The following is a 24,487-nucleotide window of genomic DNA, read 5'->3' on the forward strand; positions in this document are numbered from 1 at the left end:
CGCCGCGGCACGCCCCCGAAACGCTGCGTCGTTTCGGGAACGCCCCCGACACGCCCCCTCCCCGCCCCTTTGACAAAGCCCCGGGACTTACGCGCATCCCGGGGCTCTGTGCGTGCCGGCGGCCTATGCAAAATAGGTGCGCCGGTGCGCGAGGGCCCTGCGCACGTAAATCCGCCCGGATTTACGCCCGCAGGGCATTTAAAATCCACCCCCCTGGGTGGAAGTGATTGTATATAGTGATCCCAAATTTTCAGAAGAACTCTATGCTTAATAGTTTCGTCAGTCTTTTCTATATGCTACTCCAAAACACATTGCTGATGTACAGCTAATTTTAATTGTGTTTATGTAGGGAGCCTCGAAGGGTTCCCAGAGGATTGCCTTCTTTGCTAACAGCAACACCTTTCATCCCCATTGTTTAGAATAAGTATTTTCAAAGGAAACCGATTGAAGTTCATCAAATAACGCTCTAAGGCAGTTCTGCACTTTACCCCAATATCCTTGAATATTCGGACGTGACCAAAATTGATGGCTCAGGGTACCATTCGTTGCCTGACATTTAAGGCAATGGTCAGACTAAGAGATCTGCATTTCATGTTTGCGCTTACCTGAGATACATGCTCGCATTAGAAATTTATACTGTTTCCCCTCAGGCCTCTATTGGAAGTGATAGAGTGCACACGAGCAAATAATTTTAAATAACTAGGTGAGGAAATTTTCAAATTTAGTTCCCATTTTCAATCCCCTACAATCTTATGGTATTGAATGGGAGGTTCTTTCTTTAAATGAAACTTGTAGTGATATGAAATAGTGTGTCTTGCTGGCTTGTTTGAAGTCAAACATGTTAGTGAGTAGGTCCCTATTTTTATGACTTAAATCTTGGAGGTCTAGTGACAAGATATAGTGTCTGACCTGAAGGTACCATAAAACTGTCTGTGATCAAGTTCATATTGTTGCTGTAACGCTTTACTCTCTGGTCATTGAGCATATCTGCCAATACCTGTATGCCTTTATTAGCCCACACTCGAAAAACACTAGACTGGGAGCACTGCCTAAAATCTCTATTATTCTGTAGTTAAGCTGTAATCTGCTACAAAGCCATTTCCATGCTTTCCAAACTGGTAAAATGAGTACACTATTTCGTTTATGGAGGGGTAGCTGTGAGTGATTGCCATGTAGGAGAAATCGAGGATTGAATGGGGAACTTAATTCCTTTTCCATCTCCAAAGGAGTATAAAATGACAAGTTCATCATCTGGCCTCCAAGGTGTCTCAAAATGCGTGCTATATTATATAACCTTAAATTTGGAACTCCCCTGTCCCACTTACACTTCAGAATGGGCAGGGAAATCTGCGGTCTCTTAATATGCAATATGAACTATCTTATAAGTTTTTCAGTCCCCATCCCTTCTTTCACACAGGCTGATACAGTACAGTGCGCTCCAGTGGAGCGCACGGTTAACTGGCATTTGGATGTGCGTTTTCGACGCGCTAGCTTTACCCCTTATTCAGCAAGGGGTAATAGCGCGTCGAAAACACGCATCCAACCCCCCGAAACTAATAGCGCCCGCAACATGCAAATGCATGTTGATGGCCCTATTAGTCATTCCCGCGCGATACAGTAAGTAAAATGTGCAGCCAAGCCGCACATTTTACTTTAAAAAATTAGCGCTTACCCAAAGGTAGGCGTTAATTTCTGCCGGCGCCGGGGAAGTGCACAGAAAAGCAGTAAAAACTGCTTTTCTGATAGGTAGTCCATAACTTTCACTTGACCAAGGGGCCTTTAATAATCTTGATAAGTTATTAACAAAGGTAATGGCAGATAGGCTTGCTAAAGTGGTCACAGCGTTGATTGGGATTACCAAGTAAGGCTTGTTCAGGGGAGGCAGTCTGTCTATAATGTCCCTAGAATAATTGTGTCTGTGGAGGTTAGTAAATGGAGACAGCTTCCTTCCTTGCTGTTAAATTTTGATGTGGAAAAGGCCTTCGACCGGGTAAATTGGGATTTTATATTTGAAACATTACGGTCAATGGGAATGGAAGGTTGTAATCGTCTCTGAATGTCTTGCAGCTGGGGGGCATTGAGCTTTTCCAGATGTACTGTTGTTACTTTAGTCAATCCCATGGAGTCCAAATATTCTCTCATCTTTATCACATCAAATGGATCTGCCGTGTCAAGGTAATTATAAAAGGTGCAAATTCCTTTATTAGAGTTCACTATTCTACCATTTGCATTCCTCATTGTGGGGATGTAGTTCTGGCCTGACCATGTTCTCGTTAAATTGGCCAGGAACTTTCCCATCTTATTTCCAAATGAAAAAACTACTCTTATAATAAAGCAAACTCTTTTTTGCCCTTTGGAGAAGAGTATTTAAAGCAGGTTGAGCCACTACAAATTCCGCCTTTGCATTTGAGCTCTTTTTAGATTCATATACTTTCTGGGCTCCTTTCAATCATTCCTCCAGTCTTAAAATCTTATTGGATATCTTTATTTTTGTTTGCTCACATAAGAAATAATGTCCCCTCTTAAAACAACCTTAGCTGTTTCTCAAAATAGAAGTGGGGATTGTCTGGGTTCTTTGTTGTTGACATCAAACTCCTCCCACTTCTTGTGTAAATATTCCTTAAAATTCTCATCTGTGCACAGATATTTAGGGACATTCCAACAGTTTTGAGGTTCAGAGGAATGAAAACCCTCCATATTTACCCATGCAGGAGCATGGTCTGAGATTTCAAGAGGATCAATACCTACCTTAGCAACTCGGCTAAAATCTTCTCTTCTCAGTAATAGGTAATCTATTCTAGAGTGGGTGTCATGTGCTCTTGAGATGTGTGAGTATTCTCTCTCAAAAGGATGTAAAATTCTCCACACATCTATCAAACCTAGACTATTACATAAGTATGGTATACCTTTAGTTGTTCGTGTCTCTCTAATAGATGAGGCAGAGGACCTATCTAATGTTGCATCCACAACGCAATTAAAGTCTGCCACTAATTGCAGAGACCCACATGTATGATCAGGTAAAAACTTCACAATGTTAGCAAAAATGTTATGGTCATAGACATTTGGGGCATAGATATTACAGATGGTGATTGGTTTACAATATAGCATCCCAAAAATCAGTAACAATCATCTGGATAATTTACTACTTTAGAAACCTGGAAAGGAACCCTTTTACCTATAAGGATAGCTACTCCTGTCTTCCTAGAATCAGTCTGTGAAGAAAACATTTGGGCCACCCACTGTTTACACAATTTTTGATACTCAGCCTCATCCAAGTATGTTTCTTGTATTATGGCAATATGGACTTTAAGCCTTTGTAGAGTTTGTAAGATCTTATATCTTTTGATAACAGAACCAATACCAGACACATTCGATGTAGCGTACCTAATTACTGATGAAGAGGTCATGTGTTATATGGCCACAAGCTTTTACTTTCCAAAAATATACACAATTTCCAAGTTTGGGTTCCCCAGCCTTAACCCAACCCTCTGTACACTAGGTGCACGCCACCCCATGCCAGTTTCCCAGTGAAACATAGGGTATGCCTCCCAAAACTATTTAGCTTTCCCTCATTCCTATCCCTAACTCCACCCCTCCTCCCCTCCAGCTTAACTAAACCTTTCCTCCCACCAACTACCCTCCTTTTTCCATGCCTTACCTCCCATCCTTCCCTCCCCATCAATAACTTTTTCCCCAATTGCCCACCCATGGGCAACATAGCTCATGTAGATGTGAGGGGACCCCATTCCCCATCTTCCCAACCATCTGAACCTTGAAGAGACATATTGCGATCGAACAATAGATAACAACTCATGACACAGCAACGACGACAACTAAACACACACAAAAATAAGTTCATATGCAGATCATGTCCATGATAGAGTCACTGAATAAAATATATCCCCTTTAAGGCAGTAGGCAAGGTCTTTAATCCTGTTAACAAGTTAGCATCAGCATCTACGATCTGCAGGTGCTTGCGTCTCACTACCATGCGTCTTGGAGCATATCTTTATCATCCATCTTGTGCTCACATTCAGGAAACCACAAACAAATAATGAGTCTCATCAATGCTACTATAAATTTTTCCTTCTACAAATATAATATCATTGTAACATAAGGCAATACTATTTCTTTGCCAGATTAAGTTTCCAACAGACCTCAATAACACTCAGTTTGTCAACGATCCTCCAAGTTCAGCCAGTTGCAGGATCTTGATGAATTCTCCGAGGACAAGTAGGTTTGGTAGGCCTCACACATGGATGACATCATCAGATGGAACCCTGATGTCACCCATGTGTGCGGACTAACTTCCTGCTGTCTTCAGAGAACACCTGTTACAGGTAAGCAACTCTGCTTTCCTCAGCAGCTTCGGCCATCTGGTAAACCATTGGTTTATTGCTATAAGTCACACGGAGTTTGGTCAGGTACAATACTGATAAAGGAAGCTTTAATTTAACCAATTTCTCATAGGCCAAGGAAAAAGCCTTTCTTTGCACTGCTACTCCTGCCGAGAAGCTCTGAAAGATTATGATTGCAGAGCCCTCATATGCAATGTCTCAACTCCTTCTATAAGCCTGGAGTATATCTTGCTTGTGTGCTGAATTTAAAAACTTAGCTAGGAATGGTCAGGGCTTGTATTAATATGCTGCTTGGACCCCTAGGCGGTGTGCCCTTTCCATATTCACCTTGCAATGTTGCTTCAACCGACAGAGGGCTCAGGGAAGCCATGTCTCCAATATATGAACCAAATCTTTATCCTTGTCTGTTTCTGGAAAGCCAATAAATCTCAAATTGCTTCTCCATGACCTATTTTCTAGTCTTCCAACTTCTTCAATTGTTTCTCGGCAAGAGACTTCCCACTTCTCATTCTAGTTTTTCTACCCAATCATCAAGGTCTGCTACATTAGTTTCCAGCCCCTGCAAGCATTTACTTGACTCCGTAAGTAAAGCATAAGTCTCATCAAACCTAGCATCTATTTTTACAAATTTATCTTCAAGTGCTAATACAACTGCACTAGCCAATTCATTTCTGTTCATCTCAAATGTTGTGGAGGAGGGCAGGTTACTCACTGTGTCTGCCATTTTCCCCGATTTCGGTTTTGTCTTGTCTTTGTCTTTTCGCACTGTTTTTGAAGCCATACGTTAGCACTGAAGCATCAGCAATTACCCTTACGTTCCTGAGTGATAGATCTGGCTGCTGGATCACCTTATGGAGCCTCAAACATCCAAATAGAACCACTATTTAATGGAATAGAGGAATGTGGTCCCGGACCTAGCAAGGAACATGTCCTTACCCTCACGTCACATCACGTGACTCCTAATAAGAACTTTTAAAATAAATGCATAATTTTTAATTGTGTGTGGGAAGTGCCGGGGGAGTATAAAGTTGTCTAGGGCACCTAATACCCTTGTACTGGTCAGGCGGTAGATGCTGGGGAAGGGTGGAGAGCAGGTGGTAGGGTTTCTGGGAGTGTGGTAGGGTTGCCAACTCCCTAGAAATATTATCACTTGATACTCTATGTGTTGCCACTCTGGGAACCCTGATCCCGCCTTGCCCCCTTCTCCAGCTTATCAAATCGCTGAAAGGACCAGACTCCAAAGAGGACCCTTCCCCTGGCCCCCTCCAGCAATTTGACCCTTGAGCCACCCCTGAGTAGTGTTTGTTAGTAGTGAATGACTCTCTTATTGAAGAAACAATAGATAAAACCTTTAATTCCTTGGGATCCTGGCATGCCCTGTAGACCTGGATAACCCTGTCTCCCTGCTGTCCCCGGGTAACCTGGAAGCCCTCTGTCGCCCGGTATTCCTTGTAGTCCTGGCATCCCCGGCAGTCCTTGTTTTCCTTCACATAACTGACAGCTGACTTTCATAGTCTGCAGAAATGATGTTAGCTGAGCTGCAAAAGAAATGAAAAAGGAATTGTGTCAAAATCCACAACTAATCCAGTAGCTCATACATTTATACTTGATGGATTTTCTCTTCTCTTGCTAAGTTTAAACCAACGACTCTGTTCAGGAAGGTTGCTCACTAGATATGTCGTATTTATGGAAAATATATGAGTGAAGAAGTAGGGAACGCATGCAGAGGCATGGCTTCAAGCATGCTTTTCAGTACAGGTTTGTAGAATAGGGCGTGAGGAGGGAGTGTGTGTGCTTGTATGTGTGTGATAGAGGAGGTGCATGAGTATGGGTGTGGTGTGTGAGTGTGAGGTGTGAGTACATGATGTATGGGGGGATATGTAAGGTGTGGGTTTGTGTATATGTGGGGCTGTGTAAATGTGGGAGTTGTGGGTTTGTGTGTGTGTGTGGGAAGGGTTTTTTGTGTTGAGGTAGAGATGTGAGGGTATGGTGTGGACATATATATGATGTGTGTTTAGGGGAACTGTATGGCAAATTGTTTGTGTCTCTGGTTGTGTGCATGTGGGGTATGTGTGAGCAGTCAATGTGTAAGAGTGGGCATGGGTATATGGGAGTATAAAATGGGGATGTGTGTGTATGGAGATGTATGTATGGCAGATGTATGTATGGGAGATGTAGAATGCATGGGTGCATTTTGTGTGTGGGTTGTGTTGGGATATGGGTGTGAGTGTTGTGTCTGGGTGTGGATCTGTGTAGGTGAGGCATAGAGGATTTGTATGTGAGAGGGTGTGGGATGTGTATAGGTATGTGTGTGGGAGGGTCTATAGGTATGCTAGTGCTTAGATGTGTTGGAGATGTGTGTGTGTATGAGAGAATGTGGGTATACATGGCAATGTGGGTATGTGGGAAAAGGTATGGGTATGGGTGGGGTATTTATGGAGGTGTGGGGTAGTCAATGTGTGGGAGTGAGTGTATGGGTATGTATGTGGATGATGTGTATGTCTATGGTATGTGAGGAAAAGTGATGTGGGATGGTGTGTATAGAGGAGTGTGGATGTAGGGTATGTGTATGGGGTGCAGGAATGTTGTAGTTTCTACATAGGGGTATTGGATGTGTGGTGTGTTGGAGGTTGCTGATTTGAGGTGTTAGGAAATGGTGTGTGGGAATGAATGCATGTATAAGGTGAATGTAAAAGTGTTTGTGGGATGTGTGTGGGAGTTTATTTTTGTGGGAGGGTGGCAGTTTGTATGCCTTTGATGGGGTATACATGTATGCATGGCAGGTGAGTTGGGGAATGTGACTGGCTGTATGTATGATGGTTGGAATGTGTTGGTATGTGGTTGGGGGTTTTCTGAGTATGGGGTATAAGATGGGTGTGTATACAGGTAAGAGTGGAGTTAGGGATGTATAGGTGTGTGGTGAGAGCGCATGTGAGGGTGTGTGTATGGGAAGATGTGTGGGTGTGGCAGTTGAGTGAAGGGGATGGGGGGGAACAGATGTGTATATGTTTGTGAATAGTGGTTGTGGAGGTTAGGAGTCTGTGGGTTGTGGGTGTGTGTAGATGTCTGAGTTTACTTTGGATATGTGGGGGAGGTGGTGTCATTTTTCACCAGCTGTTTCAGTTATTGTTGCGATCCCCCCTGCTGCTGCGCTACAGGAGGTCTCTTACCTTCCTCCAGAGGCCGCTCTGAAGCCAGGGCCTCGCCTACGTTCCATCCGGGACTTGCTCCAGGGCCTGAGAGGCCTAGCTGTGCCTGTGGCTTGCATGCCTCTGCGTTTGGACTTCCTGGTTTCCAGCCACGCCCGTTTCCCTAGGGGCTGGCCCGCAGCTCTCTACCCCAGTTATAGGACCAGCGGTGGGCGGTCCTGGCAAGCTCCTCCCAGGGAGTTGCCTCCTACCTCCAGTATTTAAGGACTTTCTGTTCACTTGCAACTGGCCTGCGGATCAAGCTCTACAGTTGTCTGTAACCTTGCCTGATCCAGGTCTACCGTGGTCTGTCTTGCTTAGATGGTACCTTGTCTCGATGTCTGTTTCTGACCTTGCCTAGATGTCTGTTCCTGTTCCTGCCAGCCGTAAGGGCTTCGGATGTCAGTATCCCAGCATCGGAGTTCCTGTTCGCCTGGGTCTTCCCCGCACCCTCCTTTCCTCAGCGTGGTCCGCGACCAGCCTTCCGGGGCTGTGTAGGGCGCGTCTGGGACGGGGTGGTCCGTGACCAGTCTAGCTGTGCTGGCTGAGTAGGGCGCCCTGATGGACAGTGCCATGTTTCCGTCCAGCCTTGTCTACAGTGTCTTGCTTCAGCCCTTGCTCGGATGTCTTCGTGTCTCTGCCTTGACCTACGTCCTCGTCTGGTTCCTGAGCCTTCTGTCCTGTTGGGCCCTGGAGTGGCCAACAGGAGGGATTCGTCCCACGGGCTCTTGAGCTTCTGCCAGCCGAAGGGGCTTCGGATGTCAGTATCCCAGCATCAGAGTTCCCGCTCGCCTGGATCTTTTCTATGTCTCGCTTCAGCCCTTGCCCTGATGTCTCCAACGTCTTGCTTCAGCCTCTCTTGGATGTCTGCTTCAGCCCTCGTCTCACGTCCTCAGTGTAAGGACTCTGTCTGCCCTCGCCTCTGTCCGGCCTGCTGCCCATTGCCGTTCCCTGCGGCAGGTCCGAAAGGGCCGGGAACAGTCGGAGGACCGTTCATTAGTCTACTTCCCCGTGTTGGCTACCATGGGCATGCAGGTCCGGCTGAGGGTCGGACTCCCTGCTTCTGTTCCTGCCTGCCTGGCTCACCATGCCTGCTCAGCTCACCTCCCACGGTGTGGCTGGGGCTCCTCCCTAGCTTTCGCCGTGGCCCAAGGGCTCACCACCCGCTTACGACGACCGTGCCCGCGCGCGCTCGTAACAGTTATTTTTCTCTATTTCTGTCTACTTGTATTGCTCTGGGCCAAAGTATAGGAAGGGAGGGGGTGGTGTGTGTGTGTGTGTGTGTGTGGGAGGGGGTGCTTTTGGAGTGGAATTCTTTTCAACAGTCTGCAGTTTGCCATAGAAAGCAACAGGTATTTCTTTGGAGGCTTGGTTCTCTGAACATATTGATCTGATGTTTCTAGTTTTGAAACTCATCTGAGATAGTCACATTTTCTTCCTACATGCAAAATTTGGTGAATATCCATTCTTTTTATTTTTTTTAAAGAGTTTTTGTGCCTATGCACAGATACACAGATGGATATTGATCCCTTTCATATAATTCTTTCCAACATTCCATATGATTAGGAATTAGATGATTTGGGTCCCTGAGTGAATAGCTATAGGGACTTTATCTATTGTTTCATTCATCCTAATATCTCTCTACATCTATAGACATTTTCCTGCTCTGTTATTCATGAACCTCTGTGGGACTGCAACATTTTAATCAAAGCTAGAAATCATAGGAGGTTTGAGAATATTCTATGATTGTCTGCTACACAATCAGAAACTTTGTGTTTTATAGAATCTAAGATGTTCAACATTCTCTGGCCCAAACACACTCATAAATTTACTAATCAAGTTTGCCATCCCTCATGGCACAAGGTAGCAGATACTATACACACAGATTGTAAACCATAACAGCAGCAAACACATTAGGCCTCCTTTAGTTCCAGGATCACAAAAGGGTAAAATACATTTCCAGGTTTGACCCCATGATAGAAACTAGGTAGTACTCACTAGTAGCTTTGATAACACCCTGCTAGCATTCTTGTGGGCTAGAAATTGTTCTTTTAGATAATTGTGTCCATAATTCCCCATAGGACTCTTGATATGTGCCTAGGAGCTGTTCTTTGACATACAGCAACCATGGTAAAAGAGAGGCCCTTCTGGACTGGAAGAACCAGCAGGCCCTAATGGATATCTTAGGATCTCAACGCCTTCTCCTCTCTTGTGTCTCAATAACCTCTCTTCAAGCTCAGAAATTCAGACTTATATACGGTAAATACCAGGGCTATGCTCCCTCTAGAGGTCATCTCTCTCAGCACATTACTTAAAGGAAAAGACAAATGAAGGTTATCCTGTAGTGCAGAATCATCCACCCAGTTTGACTAATGGTAGATGTTAAGCAGTAGAGATAAAGCTCAACTAAAAATAGACATACAGGGGGTAATTTTAAAAAGGATTTATACACTTAAAATTGGGTTTTACAGGCATAAATGCACTTTATGCGTGTAGATGGGCTTTTGAAAATTGCAATGATATATCCTGCCTTTACGCACATAAATCCTTTTGAAAATTACCCTCCCACTTTCTCCAGGTTTAGAGGAGAGGTACATTTATATTTATTGCTTATCATGTTGCGCTTCTGTGTATAACACAATCCATAAATCTAATTTATAAATGAAAGCAGGTGGAACACTTGCTCTGCCACACACATGCACATTTACCATGAAATCATCATTGATAGGCCAAGGGGAAGGAGGGGGCTGGGGTCAGACATTGGCTACAAATCCTACCCTCCTACCCTCATGGAAATAATTTATATTAATGCAGAAAGGCCCTTTAAATTTCTATGTAGCACAGCATTTGTGGTCCTTTACAGACCTCTTAAGACATGTCATCATGAGAATTTTTTTCTCATTGTTGGACTGATTTAAACAGAAGAAGCAGAACCAGTGCAGTTTTATGACTAGGGGACAAGACTGTGTCCATTTCTCTAGTTGGTCTTCCTGGGCCGATACTGGGATGATGAGGAGATAGTCTGTCAGGCCCTTCTCATTCCACTTGTAATTACTTTATCATGTTATATAGGCTTGTGTCCTAGAAAATCTTATGTGATAGATCTCCCAGGAAAGGAGCCCTTTTTGTCACTAATAAACCCTGGAAAGGATTCTAGGAGGGGGAGATTACTTGGCCTCCACTCGGGTGCTAATCTAAATTGAGGAAACTGATGGAGAGTATGAACGTATTGTAGGATAGTGGAATTTGTCAGTTTCTTCTATATAAGATGGCGTACTTTCTGATAAAATTAACACAGAATTTGCCTTGAAAGAAATGTGGGAATAGGGGTTAATAGACCCTAATGGGCAGGTTCTCTTTCAAGAAGAATGGAGAGAGAAGTCTTGTAGAGGGAGTGGTCATTCAATATAAAATGCTGGTTTAAGATTTGGTGGGAGGAGTTGGAGAGAGCCCAGCCAGGGACTAGGTTTGCCTGTGGTGGGATTTTAACTGGAGAGGACCCTGCAAGGACTATCTCCCCTCAAAAGGAAAGGCCCAAGACGGAGTAGGTGTTTCTCCTTAAGGGGAAATAACCAGGGAACACAATCTGAGTCTCAGGCTTAGAGGAGAGTCTGGAGATCCCACAGTCAGAAGGGGAGAATGTAGAATGAGGACGCCATGGAAGGGTGAGAGATGGGGGACACTGGGGAAGTCTATGCTTTTGCTTATATGGGACAGAAGAAACTTCAGAAGGATTGCTTTCTATGGAGAATGGAGAGCGAGTACTGGAAGCACTTAAGGTGGGAGAAACTGATGTTAGGATTGTGAGAAGTATAGCCTATTGAGGAAGAGAAGAAACAGTGGTTGGAATGGGAATTGCTTCTGCTGACTGTAAGGTGGACTTGGGGAACTCCCTGGGAGTAGAAGAGGACCGTAAGGCTTATCTGCATACTGCTCCCAGCATCCCCCGGGAGAGGACTCCAGAAGTCACAGCAAGCGATCTAGGGATTGAACTCCGCAGCCCCAGCTTCCAGAGGCTCCACACCCTTTGCAGTAGAAGAGGATCGGAAGGCCCAAGCACTTCAGTTCTTTGAGTGAAAATCACTTTAAGGGTGGTTAAAGAGGACTGGTAAGTATAATTTTGGGAAATCTTTGGACTTAAAAAGTTTGGAGAAAGGTGAAATAGTGGAATATATTCTTTAGAGTTTGTGTGTGTCTGAGATAATAAGCAAACCAGAGGTAGTTAATTCTAGTGTCTGCCGTTCCCAAAAATTCAACCCTTGATTTTTAGGCAGGAGACACTTCCTCATTAAAAATCAATCGTGCTCTTATCTAAATCATACTATTGCACCAGCCCTTATTGAAAGTTTAATCATCCCCTTGTAAGACATGAGCTGATTAATTAGTAAATCCACCTGTAACTTTAAAGTACTCATTTCAACTTTCTTAATATCCTAAACTTAACTAGGAACTCAACAAAATTAAAATGAAGGCAGCAGTCCAGCAGCAAGAGGGGGGCTTTCCAGTCTTTTCCAATGAGTGTCACATGTATGATTTTTCATCCACCGGTGAGAGATTGTATGTGTGCACTCAGTGCAAATAACTCCTGGCTCTCAGGGAACGAGTCCGATCTCTGGATGCTAGAGTAGCAGACTTGGAGGAGCTGAGGCAGACAGAGAGGTACATTGATGAGACCTTCAGGGACATAGTAGCCAAGTCCCAAATCCAGTCTGGCAGCCCCAGTGCTGCCTTGGATCAGAAAGGTCTCCCAGTTGGAGAACATCACCCTGGTGTAGCAGGAAGTGGTCCTGTAGCAAGGACCTGCTCTCCAGGAGATGTATTGTCCTCTTGCACTGAGGACAAGTCTCCCAGGGCTACTGCCCAGGAGGGAAAGGTTAGGCCGGCCATCATAGTGTTATGAATCAGAAGGTGGACCCCTGTTCCAAGGTAGAGTCAGCACTACCTAAAAGGAAATAATCCCCTCAGGTCTCTACCGTCAAAGGGCGAGGCCGAATACTGTAGCTGTAGAACAAAGACTTCGCTCTGGAAGCTCTAAAACCTCCCAGGAGAAGCCCATAAGGATCCGGCCGCTGGGACTTAGGAGACTCCCTTGAAGACTGAAGAAAGGTCTGGATGCAGGGGGCTGGGGTCAGACATTGGCTACAAATTGGCTACAAATCCTACCCTCCTACCCTCATGGGTTCCAGATGGCTGGCGCCTCCAGCAGGTCATAGTAGTCTCGCAGACGGAGTCATAGAGTAGTCCAAAGCCGGTCCGAGGGTTCGGTACACAAGAGGGTTCGAAGTCCAGTCCAAGATCAAAGCAGAAGAAGGGTCCGAAGCCAGTCCAGGAGAAATCAGGAGAAGGGTCGCAAGCCGTACCAGGATCAAGCCAGGGAAACACGAATGCCGGTCCAGAGGTCAGAAGCCAAGAGTCAATCCACGGAGCAGGGAAGTAGAACGGGATGAAGAAACAAGATCCAGAAGCTCAGGAACAAACTCAGCCAGGAACCTTGATACCAAGGCAAGGTCTGAGGCTCAGACCTTGCCTTAAGTACAGGAAATCAGGGGAGGAGTCTCAGGGGGAGCCATGACTATTTCCTGTCATGGCTCCTTTAAGAGCAGTCATCAGCTGCATGTGTGGCTCTAGGGAAGGCAGAGGGGGAGGAGCTGAATCGTCCGTGGGACCATGCTGCCAAGCCTGGCCGCGGCAGCGGCCGCCGGAGAAAGCTGAAGAGGGCTGCCTGCACCCGCAGGAGCCCTCGATGATGCCCGACACCTAAGTAATTATTTATTTTGCGACCGCCGGCCCAGCCCTGATTGCGGCCTGCCACGGCCGGCGGTGCTAACACATAGTTGGTAATTCAATTATTAGAAATGTAGATAGCAGGGTGGCTAGTGGATGTGAGGAATGCCTGATAACTTGCCTGCCTGGTGCAAAGCTGGCAGACCTCACACATCACCTAGATAGGATTATAGACAGTACTGGGGAGGAGCCAACTATCATGGTACATGCGGGCACCAACGACACAGGAAAATGTGGGGGAGAGGTTCTGGAAGCCAAATTTAGGATTTTAGGTAGAAAGCTGAAATCCAGAACCTTCAGGGTGGCATTCTCTGAAATGCTTCCTGTTCCACGTGCAGGTCCCCAGAGGCAGGCAGAGCTCCAGAGTTTCAATGTGTGGATGAGACGATGGTGCAGGGAAGAGGGATTCAGCTTTGTAAGGAGCTGGAGAGACTTTTCCGAAAGGATGGGCTCCACCTTAACCAGAATGGAACCGAGCTGCTGGCACTAACTTTTAAAAAGGAGCTAGAGCAGCTTTTAAACTAGAACAAGGGGGAAAGCCGACAGTCATTCAGCAGTGCATGGTTTGAAGAAATGTATCCTTGAAGGATACTAATGAAACAGGAGAGTTAGGACATCCCAACAGAGATGTTTCAATAAAAGCAAATGTAGTTCATATGCCTATATGTAAAAAATCACTTAAGAACATAAGAACATAAGAAAATGCCATACTGGGTCAGACCAAGGGTCCATCAAGCCCAGCATCCTGTTTCCAACAGTGGCCAATCCAGGCCATAAGAACCTGGCAAGTACCCAAAAACCAAGTCCATTCCATGCAACCATTGTCAATGGCAGTGGCTACTCTCCAAGTGAACTCAATAGCAGGTAATGGACTTCTCCTCCAAGAACTTATCCAATCCTTTTTTAAACACAGCTATACTAACTGCACAAACCAAATTCTCTGGCAACAAATTCCAGAGTTTAATTGTGCGTTGAGTAAAAAAGAACTTTCTCCGATCAGTTCCAAATGTGCCCCATGCTAACTTCATGGAGTGTCCCCTAGTCCTTCCACTATCCGAAAGAGTAAATAACCGATTCACATCTACCCGTTCTAGACCTCCCATGATTCTAAACACCTCCATCATATCCCCCCTCAGTCGTCTCCTCTCCAAGCCGAAAAGTCCTAACCTCTTTAGTCTTTCCTCATAGGGGAGTTGTTCCTCATAGGGGAGTTGTTCCATTCCCCTTATGAGCTAAAGATTTCCAAATTATCCCTATCAAATGAAAAGCAAGTTGTTAATACAAACAAAAAACACACTTTGAAATGTCTGTATGCCAATGCCAGAAGTCTAAGAAGTAAGATGGGAGAGTTAGAGTGTATAGCAGCAAATGATGAGATTGACATAATTGGCATCACAGAGACCTGGTGGAAGGAGGATAACCAATGGGACAGTACCATATCAGGGTACAAATTATATCGCAATGATAGGGAGGATCAACTTGGTGGGGGTGTGGCACTTCATGTCCGGGAGGGTATAGAGTCCAACATCGTACAAGAGACTAAATGCTCAGTAGAATCTATATGGATAGCAATCCCATGTGTGTTGGGTAAGAGTATTATGATAGGAGCATACTACTGTCCACCTGGAAAAAATGGTCAGACAAATGATAAAATGCTAAGAGAAATCAGGAAAGCTAACCATTTTGGCATTGCAGTAATAATGGGAGATTTCAATTACCCCAATATTGTCCTGCTAAATGTAACATCTGGACATGCTAGAGACTTAAAGTTCCTGGATGTAATAAACGACTGCTTCATGGAGCAATTGGTTCAGGAACCAAATAGAGAGGGAGGTATTTTACATTTTATTCTTAGTGGAACGCAGAATTTGGTGAGAGAGTTAATGGTGGTGGGGCCACTTTGTTGGGAAACCTGGCCGCGGACAGCCGCGACCAGGCTCCCCTTCTCTTACCAGGGATGCCGGGGGATCTTCGGCGACTTCTCCTCCCCGCTGGGCCGCGATGGGGCCTTCCCGCGGCGTTCTCCCCACCAGGGAGACACCGCCAAACTCAGCTTCTAACTCCGCCCCTCTAGGCGCGCATGCGCACTGAAGATCAGAATTTAAAGGGGCCGTGCCGCGAAACCTCGGCCCGGCCCCCAATATGATGTCATCAGCAAAGGCCTATAAATAGGCCAGTTCTAACATTCACTCCTTGCCTTAGCAACAGGTCTCACTCTTGCAGTAACTAGTTGCTGTTCCTGATCCTGGTCCTGCTTGTTCCTGCCTTCATGTTCCTGATCCAGTCCTTGCTCCGCTCCTGCCTCTGAGTTCCAGTTCCTGTTCCCACCTTGGCTTGTCTTCCTGGTTCCTGACTTGGCTTGGCTTCTGGTATCCTTCGTCTGCTGCCTGTCCTGATCCCTGGCTTGTTTCTGGTCTCCGCTGCTCTGCTGCCTGCCCTGACTGCTGGTTCGTCTCCTCGTCTTGCACCGCTGCTGTCTGCCACGACCTCTGGATTACCCCCGGCTCCGCTTCACTTCCGCCTGCCTCGACTCAGCCAGTTCATTGGACTCCTCTTCACCAGGAGACCACCGCCTAAGTCCTGCTGGCCCCCCCCCCCATACCCAAGGGCTCAACCTGCAGCGAACGGGGGTTGGTATAAGTGAAGGTCCTGCTTGGTCTCCTGTCCCTGTTCCGCCTCCCGGTTATGAGTTCCGCTGTGGGCCTTCCCTCAGCGGATCTTCTTCATCCTCTAGCCAGCTCAAGGGTCCACATTGCAACACACTTGGCAACAGTGATCATAACACGATCAAATTTAAACTAATAACTGGAAGGGGGGGTCAATAAGTAAATCTACTGCTCTAACACTATATTTTCAAAAGGGAAACTTTGATAAAATGAGGAAAATAGTTAGAAAAAAACTGAAACGCACAGCTGAAAAGGTTAAAAGTGTTCAAGAGGCATGGACATTGTTTAAAAATACAGTCCAAGATGCGCAGTCCAGATGTATTCCACGCATTAAGAAAGGTGGAAGGAAGGCAAAACGATTACCAGAATGGTTAAAAGGTGAGGTGAAAGAGGCTATTTTAGCCAAAAAAAACATCCTTCAAAAATTGGAAGAAGGATTGATCTGAAGAAAATAGGAAAAAGCATAAGCATTGTCAAGTTAAGTATAAAACATTGATAAGACAGGCGAAGAGAGAATTTGAAATGAAGGTGGCTGTAGATGCAAAAACTCATAATAAAACTTTAAAAAATATAACCAAAGCAAGAAACCTGTGAGGGAGTTGGTTGGACCGTTAGATGACCAAGGGATTAAAGGGGCTCTTAGGGAAGTTAAGGCCATTGCAGAAAGACTAAATTAATTCTTTGCTTCTGTGTTTACTAATGAGGATGTTGGGGAGATACCAGTTCCGGAGATGGTTTTCAAGGGTGAGTCAGATGAATTGAACCAAACCAAATCACTGTGAACCTGGAAGATGAAGTAGGCCAGATTGACAAACTAAAGAGTAGCAAATCACCTGGACTGGATGGTATGCATTCTAGGGATCTGAAGGAACTAAAAAATGAAATTTCAGATCTATTAGTTAAAATTTGTAACCTATCATTAAAATCATTCATTGTACCTGAAGACTGGAGGGTGTCCAATGTAACCCCAATATTTAAAAGGGCTCCAAGGGTGATCTGGGAAACTAGAGACCAGTGACTGTGACTTCAGTGCTGGGAAAAATAGTGGAAACTATTCTAGAGATCAAAATCACAGAGCATATAGGAAGACATGGTTTAATGGAACACAGTCAACATGGATTTACCCAAGGGAAGTCTTGCTTTAAAAATCTTTAAAAATATTAACCCTCCTTCATTTTTTTGAAGGGGGTTAATATTTTATTTATTTATTTATTTAATTTTATTTATTGATTTTTATATACCGTCGTTCAGTATAGAGTAAATATTAAAAGCAATACAAAAAGAAGTTAAAAATATTGTGGAATGATTAGTAGTAAAGGTTGAATGGATTGTTAAGGATCTTGGTATGCCTTCATGAATAGCCAGGTTTTTATGTCCCTTTTGAATGTCTTAAGACTCGTTTGTAATCGTAATTCGGTAGGAAGTATGTTCCATAATTTTGAACTTGTAAGCGAGATTACACGTTCTCGAACTTTTGAGAGTTGTGCGGATCATACTGATGGGATTGTTAATAGACCTTTGTAAGCTGATTGAAGATTTCGTTGAGGTATGTGAAGTTTTCTGTTTGTTCTTCATGTATAATTTTATGTAAGATGGTTAGTACTTTGTATTCGATTCTGAATTTTATTGGTAGCCACTGTAGTGATATCAAAATTGGGGTGATGTGCTCATATTTCTTGGTGCCAGGTAAGATTCTAGCTGCTGAGTTCTGGAGAATTTGTAAGGGACGAATGGTTAAAAGAGGTAGGCCAAGTCAAAGTGAATTGCAATAGTCAATATTGGCGAATATGAGAAGTCGTAGTACAGTCCTGTTGCGTCGGCTGGCCGCGGAGCTCACGACAGGCCTTCCTTACCCGGCCTGCCACCCTGCCAGAGGCAGGCTCCAGCATCCTCGCCTCATAGAGGGACCGCTTCTAACGCTGCCCTCCTCTTCCGGCCCTGCTTGCTGCCGACAGGCTTGAGACGCGGCTAAGACGCCGCCGCCGTCTGCTCCCATGTCTTGGCTCCCCCAGGCACGCGTACGCCTCTCTGTTCTATTTAAAGGACCCGCCGCACACTAAGGCTGCCAGCCCTTCCAGATGATGTCACCTGCCAGGGCCTATATTAGGCGAGCCCTGACAGTCAGGGCTCGCCGCAACAGGTCTCCTCGATTGCTCGCTGCTAGTTCCTGGTTTCTGGTTCCTGTCTTCGTTCCTGACTCCTGTTCCTGTCGTGTTCCTGGTTCCTGTTCCTACTTGTTCCTTTGCCTCCTCCTTCTTTGCTTGGACTGATTCTCTGGTATTGGCCCCTGCTTCGTCTGGACCAGGCTTGATGGGATCTCCTGGCTCTGACCTCGGCTCTGCTCCTGAAACCTTGCCTCTCTGCTGCCTGCCATGACTCCAGCTTGCCTTGGACTCCTCTCCAGCACCCGTCATTTCTATGTATGCTTCTGTGTTTCTATGGGTGAATCTTGTATTCAAAAAGTGGTTATTAAATCCAAATAACAAATAAACGTTAGAGTTTAAGTATTTGTTTTCTTATGTTTTATCTCTTACTGCCCCACCACAACATGCTGCCTCTCCGGTGACCTTCAGCCCACACAGATGGTGAAGCTATGGAACATGAGAGAAGCCCAGTCAAATTCTACCCTGCTTATCATCCCATCAGTCTAAAATGCGACAGGTTCACCTGTTTTAAGATGTGCTGTAGCATGCATAACAGGTATGAGCGATGAACTGTTAAGTGGGGGTGCTGTATGGGAAAAGACGATACACTTTAGAGAAAGTGAAGTCCAATTATCCAAACTGTATGTAGAGATGGAGGACTTGGGACTGCTGTATGCATTTTATCTCGGAGTCACTTGTTCATACCTGTTTCAAACTGGTAATGGCTGAAGTTCATTGTCAGATCACTATAGAATCATCACAGCAATGGGCACAAATTTGTCCAACAACCTAGTTACCACAGAAGTATTCCTATTTCTACAGAAGCAACAAAATAACCTAACTATGAATCTGTCTTTAAATACATAGATGCTCAATCAATATTGTTTGGTCTATTACTATTGTAACCTACTTTAAATTTATTGTAATCTACTTTGAGGCCATTCATGGTTAAAAAGCAGAATATCAAATGCCTATAACTAAATAAATAATTGGCAATGTCAGCAGAGAGGTCAAAGTTGGTAAGGGCATAGAAGCTGCACTATCTTCTGATCCATGGAGATGGTCCTTGCAACACTGGGCTGAGGACCATAAGAGGAGCTTGCATTGCTGCTGTGTTTTTACCTGTTCTGTGGATACAGCATTTTCCAGTGCTGTCAATGTGGATCACCACCAGAGCACTAAAAATGCTAGAGAAAAGCCAGTTCTGTGGTTCAGGCCGTAGCACCATCCATTAGGGCTAGCTGGACCCAGGAGTGCTATGGAGGTGGCACACTCAAGTCCAGGGAAAAAGAGAAGATGGGCTGCCTCTGTCATGGCAGCTCTTAATGACCAACGTATGGTTCTGAGGGTGCGTCTTAAGGGAAGGCACCCTTCCAGCCCTTGGGCTGGTGAAGATCCACTAAGCCACCTGGGCATGCTGTCTGGGGAAGGAGGAAACTAAGATGCTTTTCAGGCACTTCAAAGTGGATCACGTGTAGGTACTGTACATATTTCCCTGTCCCCAGGGAATTCACAATCTAAGCTTTTTGTACCTGAGGCAACTGAAACTGCAGAAGAGATATTTAAGGAGTTGGAGAACATTTTCTGTTGAGTACCAGACGAGAAAACTAATATCATACCCATATCCAAGCAGAATTCAAAAGGAGAGCTCAAAGGGCTGCCTGGCTTCAGACCACATGGAAAAAAATGATCCATTCCTAGTTTCCCCAATCTTATTTCAAAGTTATTTATGTTGAAAACTGTTACACTATTTTGGATCAGAAGCTGAAAAGCTAGAGCGGACTCGCCTGTTCCCTATGCACTGGAGCCAGGAGATCAAAATAAATCAGTTATAAAAGCTTAGCTGCTGAAAATATATTTAATAATTCTTATCTCTAGGAGCAGCATCTGCCCTCTTGATTTCTTCTACTGTTACTTGGCACAGGAAACGAGTGGAGTCTGGTACAGTCCTCACCAATTAAAAAAACACTCTACCTCCATAAACAGAGAAGCAGTGTCCCTGTGTTTTCAAATCTTTGAATGTTAGCTAATAACGAAGGTTACTCTTAGACACAGTAGAGGTAAAGGCTAGTGGTTTTACAAGTCTCAAAGAACAGGCTAGGCCACCTATTCATTGCATTCTGCTGGTTCAATAAAAGGTTTCACACAACCTGTAGCATGCAAATACACTGCAATAAAAGTACTTACTCTGCAGAACATCTCTGCACAGTTTGATAATGTGATCATCAGTGAGGGGTCGTCCCTAAAAAAAAAAAGGAAAATCAGGATTTTGCTATTATACTTTTATGTGGTGAGGTGGCTTGATTTTCAACTGTGTTGGTTGATTTCTTTGGTTTAAAAAAAATGCATTGATGGAGTGTGCTTTTTTTGGCCTGCTAGTGAGAATCTATGAAAGATGCCAAATGTTGACAGATCCTCACTGAAACAAGATAGCTCTTATAATGTCTGTAAAGCAAAGGAAAAAGTGTTACTATACAATTGGAATTTGTGGATGGCTTGGAGTAATCCTAAGCATGCCCTCAAAAGTACATAGCCCACAAAGCATAAACTTAACTAGTTTCTACCTCTTAAACATCAATACTACAAAAAATTATAGGGTCAAAGGAAATATCTTTTTAAATATTGATTAGGTTTTTTTTCAAGAGAACTAATATCCATAGTTTATTACTTGTTATCGACATGTAAAACAGGATAAAATATCCATTAACACTATTGATCTTTGTTACTGAGGATAAATTTTGTTTGCTGAGAAAAAACATACTTGACATTGTTTCTACCAGTACAGTAGTGTACCTTTTATCTGGACTAGTCAGGTCTGAGGCAATTATGGCTAAAGGGTTTTTCTGGAAAAGAGAACTTTCTCTTTTGGTGGCACCTCTCTTTTCCTCAGCTCCCATTATGGACTATTTTGATTCCCCGCCCCCTCACCTCTGCAGCCCAACTTTACCACCCTCCCCCGCTTCTGGACCCAACCCGGCTCTTGTGTAGTCTGCTGCTCCGGCTGCTGCTGCCTCTCCCTCCCTCCTTCCCTGTCTCACAGTTCACAGTCTCGCATCTGCTGTTTGGCCCTGCCGTGAACCACCCAGAGCAGCAGATTGCAGAAGGGCCATGCCACCAAAGTTTTCCAGGAGTTAGGAGTTTCTGGAGAATGGGGAACCTGGATAAAAGGAACTCTGCTGTACTAAAAAGGCGCAGTCTTGTTGGGCACGGTTTTATTTTTAATGGTACGTGAGCTATGAGTCAGCACGTGTAATACGTACAGGCTTTCCAGGAAATCCAGGGAGTCCAGACCTTCCTTGTGGTCCTTCTTCACCTGCATATCCACGCAGACCGGGAGGCCCTACAGCGCCAGTATCACCTTTCTGTCCCTCAGGACCTCTTTCTCCCATCTCCCCGGCATCGCCTTTCTGCAAAAAGCATTTTATTTATTCTGTTGTTCATTAATAATGCACTGTATGGGGCTTAACTGGATGCCCTTTCAATAGTTTTAAGCAAGCACAAAACAGCCCAGTTTTCAAACACAAGGTACCCGCATAAATTGTACTTGAATATTGAGTTGTTAGGTGGCTAATCATACGTGCATAACTTTTCCCATTTCTGAATGATAGTACTTTGCATCCATGGACATTCACACTTCCTTTTTGTATGGGTCCTTTTTTCGTACGTTTGAAAATGTAATCTGTATTTGTGTCACTTCCCCCAACCAACCTGAATGCATCCCGAATGCCTCCTCTAAATGTGGTTAAGATTACAGACGTTTTACTCTTCACTGCAGAGAGGGAAGGCAATATTTAGACAACCAGTTTATGCACATACTAAGAATTATTCACATAAATAGCTCTGAAAATTGGCCTCACGGGGAGGACTTTTAAGCCTGCTCACAAATATTGCAGGCCTACGGGTACGCTTGCAAGCCATAACATAGTAATGATGGCAGAAAAAGACCAAATGATCCATCCAGTCTGCCCAGCAAACTTCTTATGGCAGTAACTGTTGTTCCATGCAGGATACCCCATGTTTCTACTCTTTTAGTCTGTAGTAATTTTATAGTTTTATTGCTAATTTAATATAGTTTTAGTGATATTTATAATTATGAGAAGTTTGTATTTTTTCTTTTTCCTGTTTTATTCTTGATGAAATGTAAACCATCGAGATGGACATTGTCCGCACAATGGTATACAAAACTGTTTAAATTAAAAAAAAATAATAATAGTAGTTGCTGCCGCTCCGTGCAGGTTACCCCCAAGCCTTATGTTAAGGGTATTAATATTAACAATCAAAACCAAGCAACTGTCAAACCCATAACAAAATTATTGCTAGCAACCTTTTTACAGAGTGAGCAGCTTTCTTGATAATTCAGACAATGCTGCTTGATCGTGCTTTGCTTTTGGACTTGGCTGTAGAAGCAATCCTGCGCTTTTTCCCTAATATCTGCATATTAGTACCCCAGACCATAAATGTCGGGGCCCAGCATTGGCTGTCATCTAAATCCTATTCCACTTTTCCTCTGCCCCCTGCTGTCAAAGCCAGTTTTCAAATACAGGCCTACAGAACTGCTTTGAAGCAGGCACAAAGTAAGCAAGTTCATATACATGCAGGGATTTCCAAAAGAAATCCGCATGCGTACCTGCCCTCCCCCAACCTAATTCCGCATGCTTTTATAATACTTTTACCTGCACTGGAGAGAATTTCCAAGCTGTGCTTTTAAGCAGATAAACCCACATTTACCCATGTAAAAACGTATGAAAATTGTAGAGATGTGAATCGGATTCGGTTCGGATTCCGGTTCCGATTCACATCGTGTTTTTTTTTTCGGCTGGCCCGATCGCAGTTTTGTTTATCGGCTGCGCCCGAGCCGATAAACAAAAAACCCTCCTCGACCCTTTAAAACTAATCCCTTAGCTTCCCCCACCCTCCCGACCCCCCCAAAAAACATTTTACAGGTACCTGGTGGTCCAGTGGGGGTCCCGGAAGCGATCTCCCGCTCTCGGGCCGTCGGCTGCCACTAATAAAAATGGCGCCGATGGCCTTTGCCCTTACCATGTGACAGGGTATCCGTGCCATTGGCCGGCCCCTGTCACATGGAGGGAGCACTGGATGGCCGGCGCCATCTTTAAAAATTGCGCGGGCCATCCAGTGCTCCCACCATGTGACAGGGGCCGGCCAATGGCACGGATACCCTGTCACATGGTACGGGCAAAGGACCATTGGCGCCATTTTGATTAGTGGCAGCCGACAGCCCGGGAGCGGGAGATCGCTCCCGGGACCCCCACTGGACCACCAGGTACCTGTAAAAAGTTTTTGGAGGGGTCGGGAGGGTGGGGGAAGCTAAGGGATTAGTTTTAAAGGGTCGGGGTGGGTTTAGGGGTTATTTTTGTGTGCCATTTTCCCACCCTCCCCCAAAACGATAAGAGAACCCCCACGAACAATATCGTGGGGTTTTCCTATCGTTTTGGGGGAGCCCCCGATTTCTGACGATTTTGAAAATATCGTACGATATTTTCAATCATCCGAAGCCCAATTCACATCCCTAGAAAATTGCCCTCTTAAAGACAAATATCAGGGCGAAAGCCTACTTTGTAGAACTGTATCACTCTATTAAACAAATCATCCATTTATATTGAAATGTGAATTTGAATTAAGATGAAGATGAAAATGAGATTGATGAAGAATATTTTGTGGGAGGTAATGGAGAGGAAGAACAAACTTGGTCTACTTTTGAGGCAGTTTTTATTAATGATATGAAAGAGATAATTACATCAATGCGGGCCAAAGGACATGCTTTGGATCCATGCCTATTTTGGCTGATCAGGGTAATGAAGGAGCTGTTTGGAAATGTGTTGATAGATATTACTAACGCATCATAGTGTGGTGGAATACTACTTGATGAACTGAAACTTGCTAGAGTGAAGCCAGTCTTAAAAAGGAAAATTTGCCGGTTGATGATGTGTGGAATTATAGGCCAATATCTAAATTGTCCAGTTTGACAGAGCTGGTTGAAAAAATGTATGCAGAACCAGTTGACAACTTTCTAGATGATAAGGTTGTATTAGATCCTAGGGGTGTGCATTCATTTTGAACGCATATGTAAAACGCAACTTATTTTTTTTTTTAACCCCCCCACCCTCCTGACTCCCCCCACCCTCCTGACCCCCCCAAGACTTACCAAAACTCCCTGGTGGTCCAACGGGGGGTCCGGGAGTGGAGGCGCGGTGGACCACGTGACGTCCGCGTCACGTCGGAGTGACGCGGACGTCACGTGGTCCACCGCGCCTCCGCTCCCGGACCCCTCGTTGTACCCAACCGGAACTTTTGGCCAGCTTGGGGGGGTCAGGAGGGTCAGGAGG

General features: G+C 44.8%; 1 protein-coding gene across 1 annotated transcript in view; it reads right to left on the minus strand.

Annotated features, from left to right (window-relative positions):
• LOC115083340 (collagen alpha-1(XXI) chain-like) overlaps positions 1-24,487 on the minus strand; it is a 178,615-nt gene that overhangs the window by 22,908 nt on the left and 131,220 nt on the right. Inside the window, exons 17-19 of the mRNA XM_029587142.1 lie at positions 21,401-21,547; positions 20,328-20,382; positions 5,708-5,896 (exon numbers count right to left, since the gene is read on the minus strand). Coding sequence (XP_029443002.1) covers positions 5,708-5,896; positions 20,328-20,382; positions 21,401-21,547 — 391 coding nt within the window. The remainder of the gene's footprint in view (positions 1-5,707; positions 5,897-20,327; positions 20,383-21,400; positions 21,548-24,487) is intronic.

This window comes from Rhinatrema bivittatum, chromosome 2 (genome assembly GCF_901001135.1).
Source record: "Rhinatrema bivittatum chromosome 2, aRhiBiv1.1, whole genome shotgun sequence".
Classification (NCBI taxonomy): domain Eukaryota; kingdom Metazoa; phylum Chordata; class Amphibia; order Gymnophiona; family Rhinatrematidae; genus Rhinatrema; species Rhinatrema bivittatum.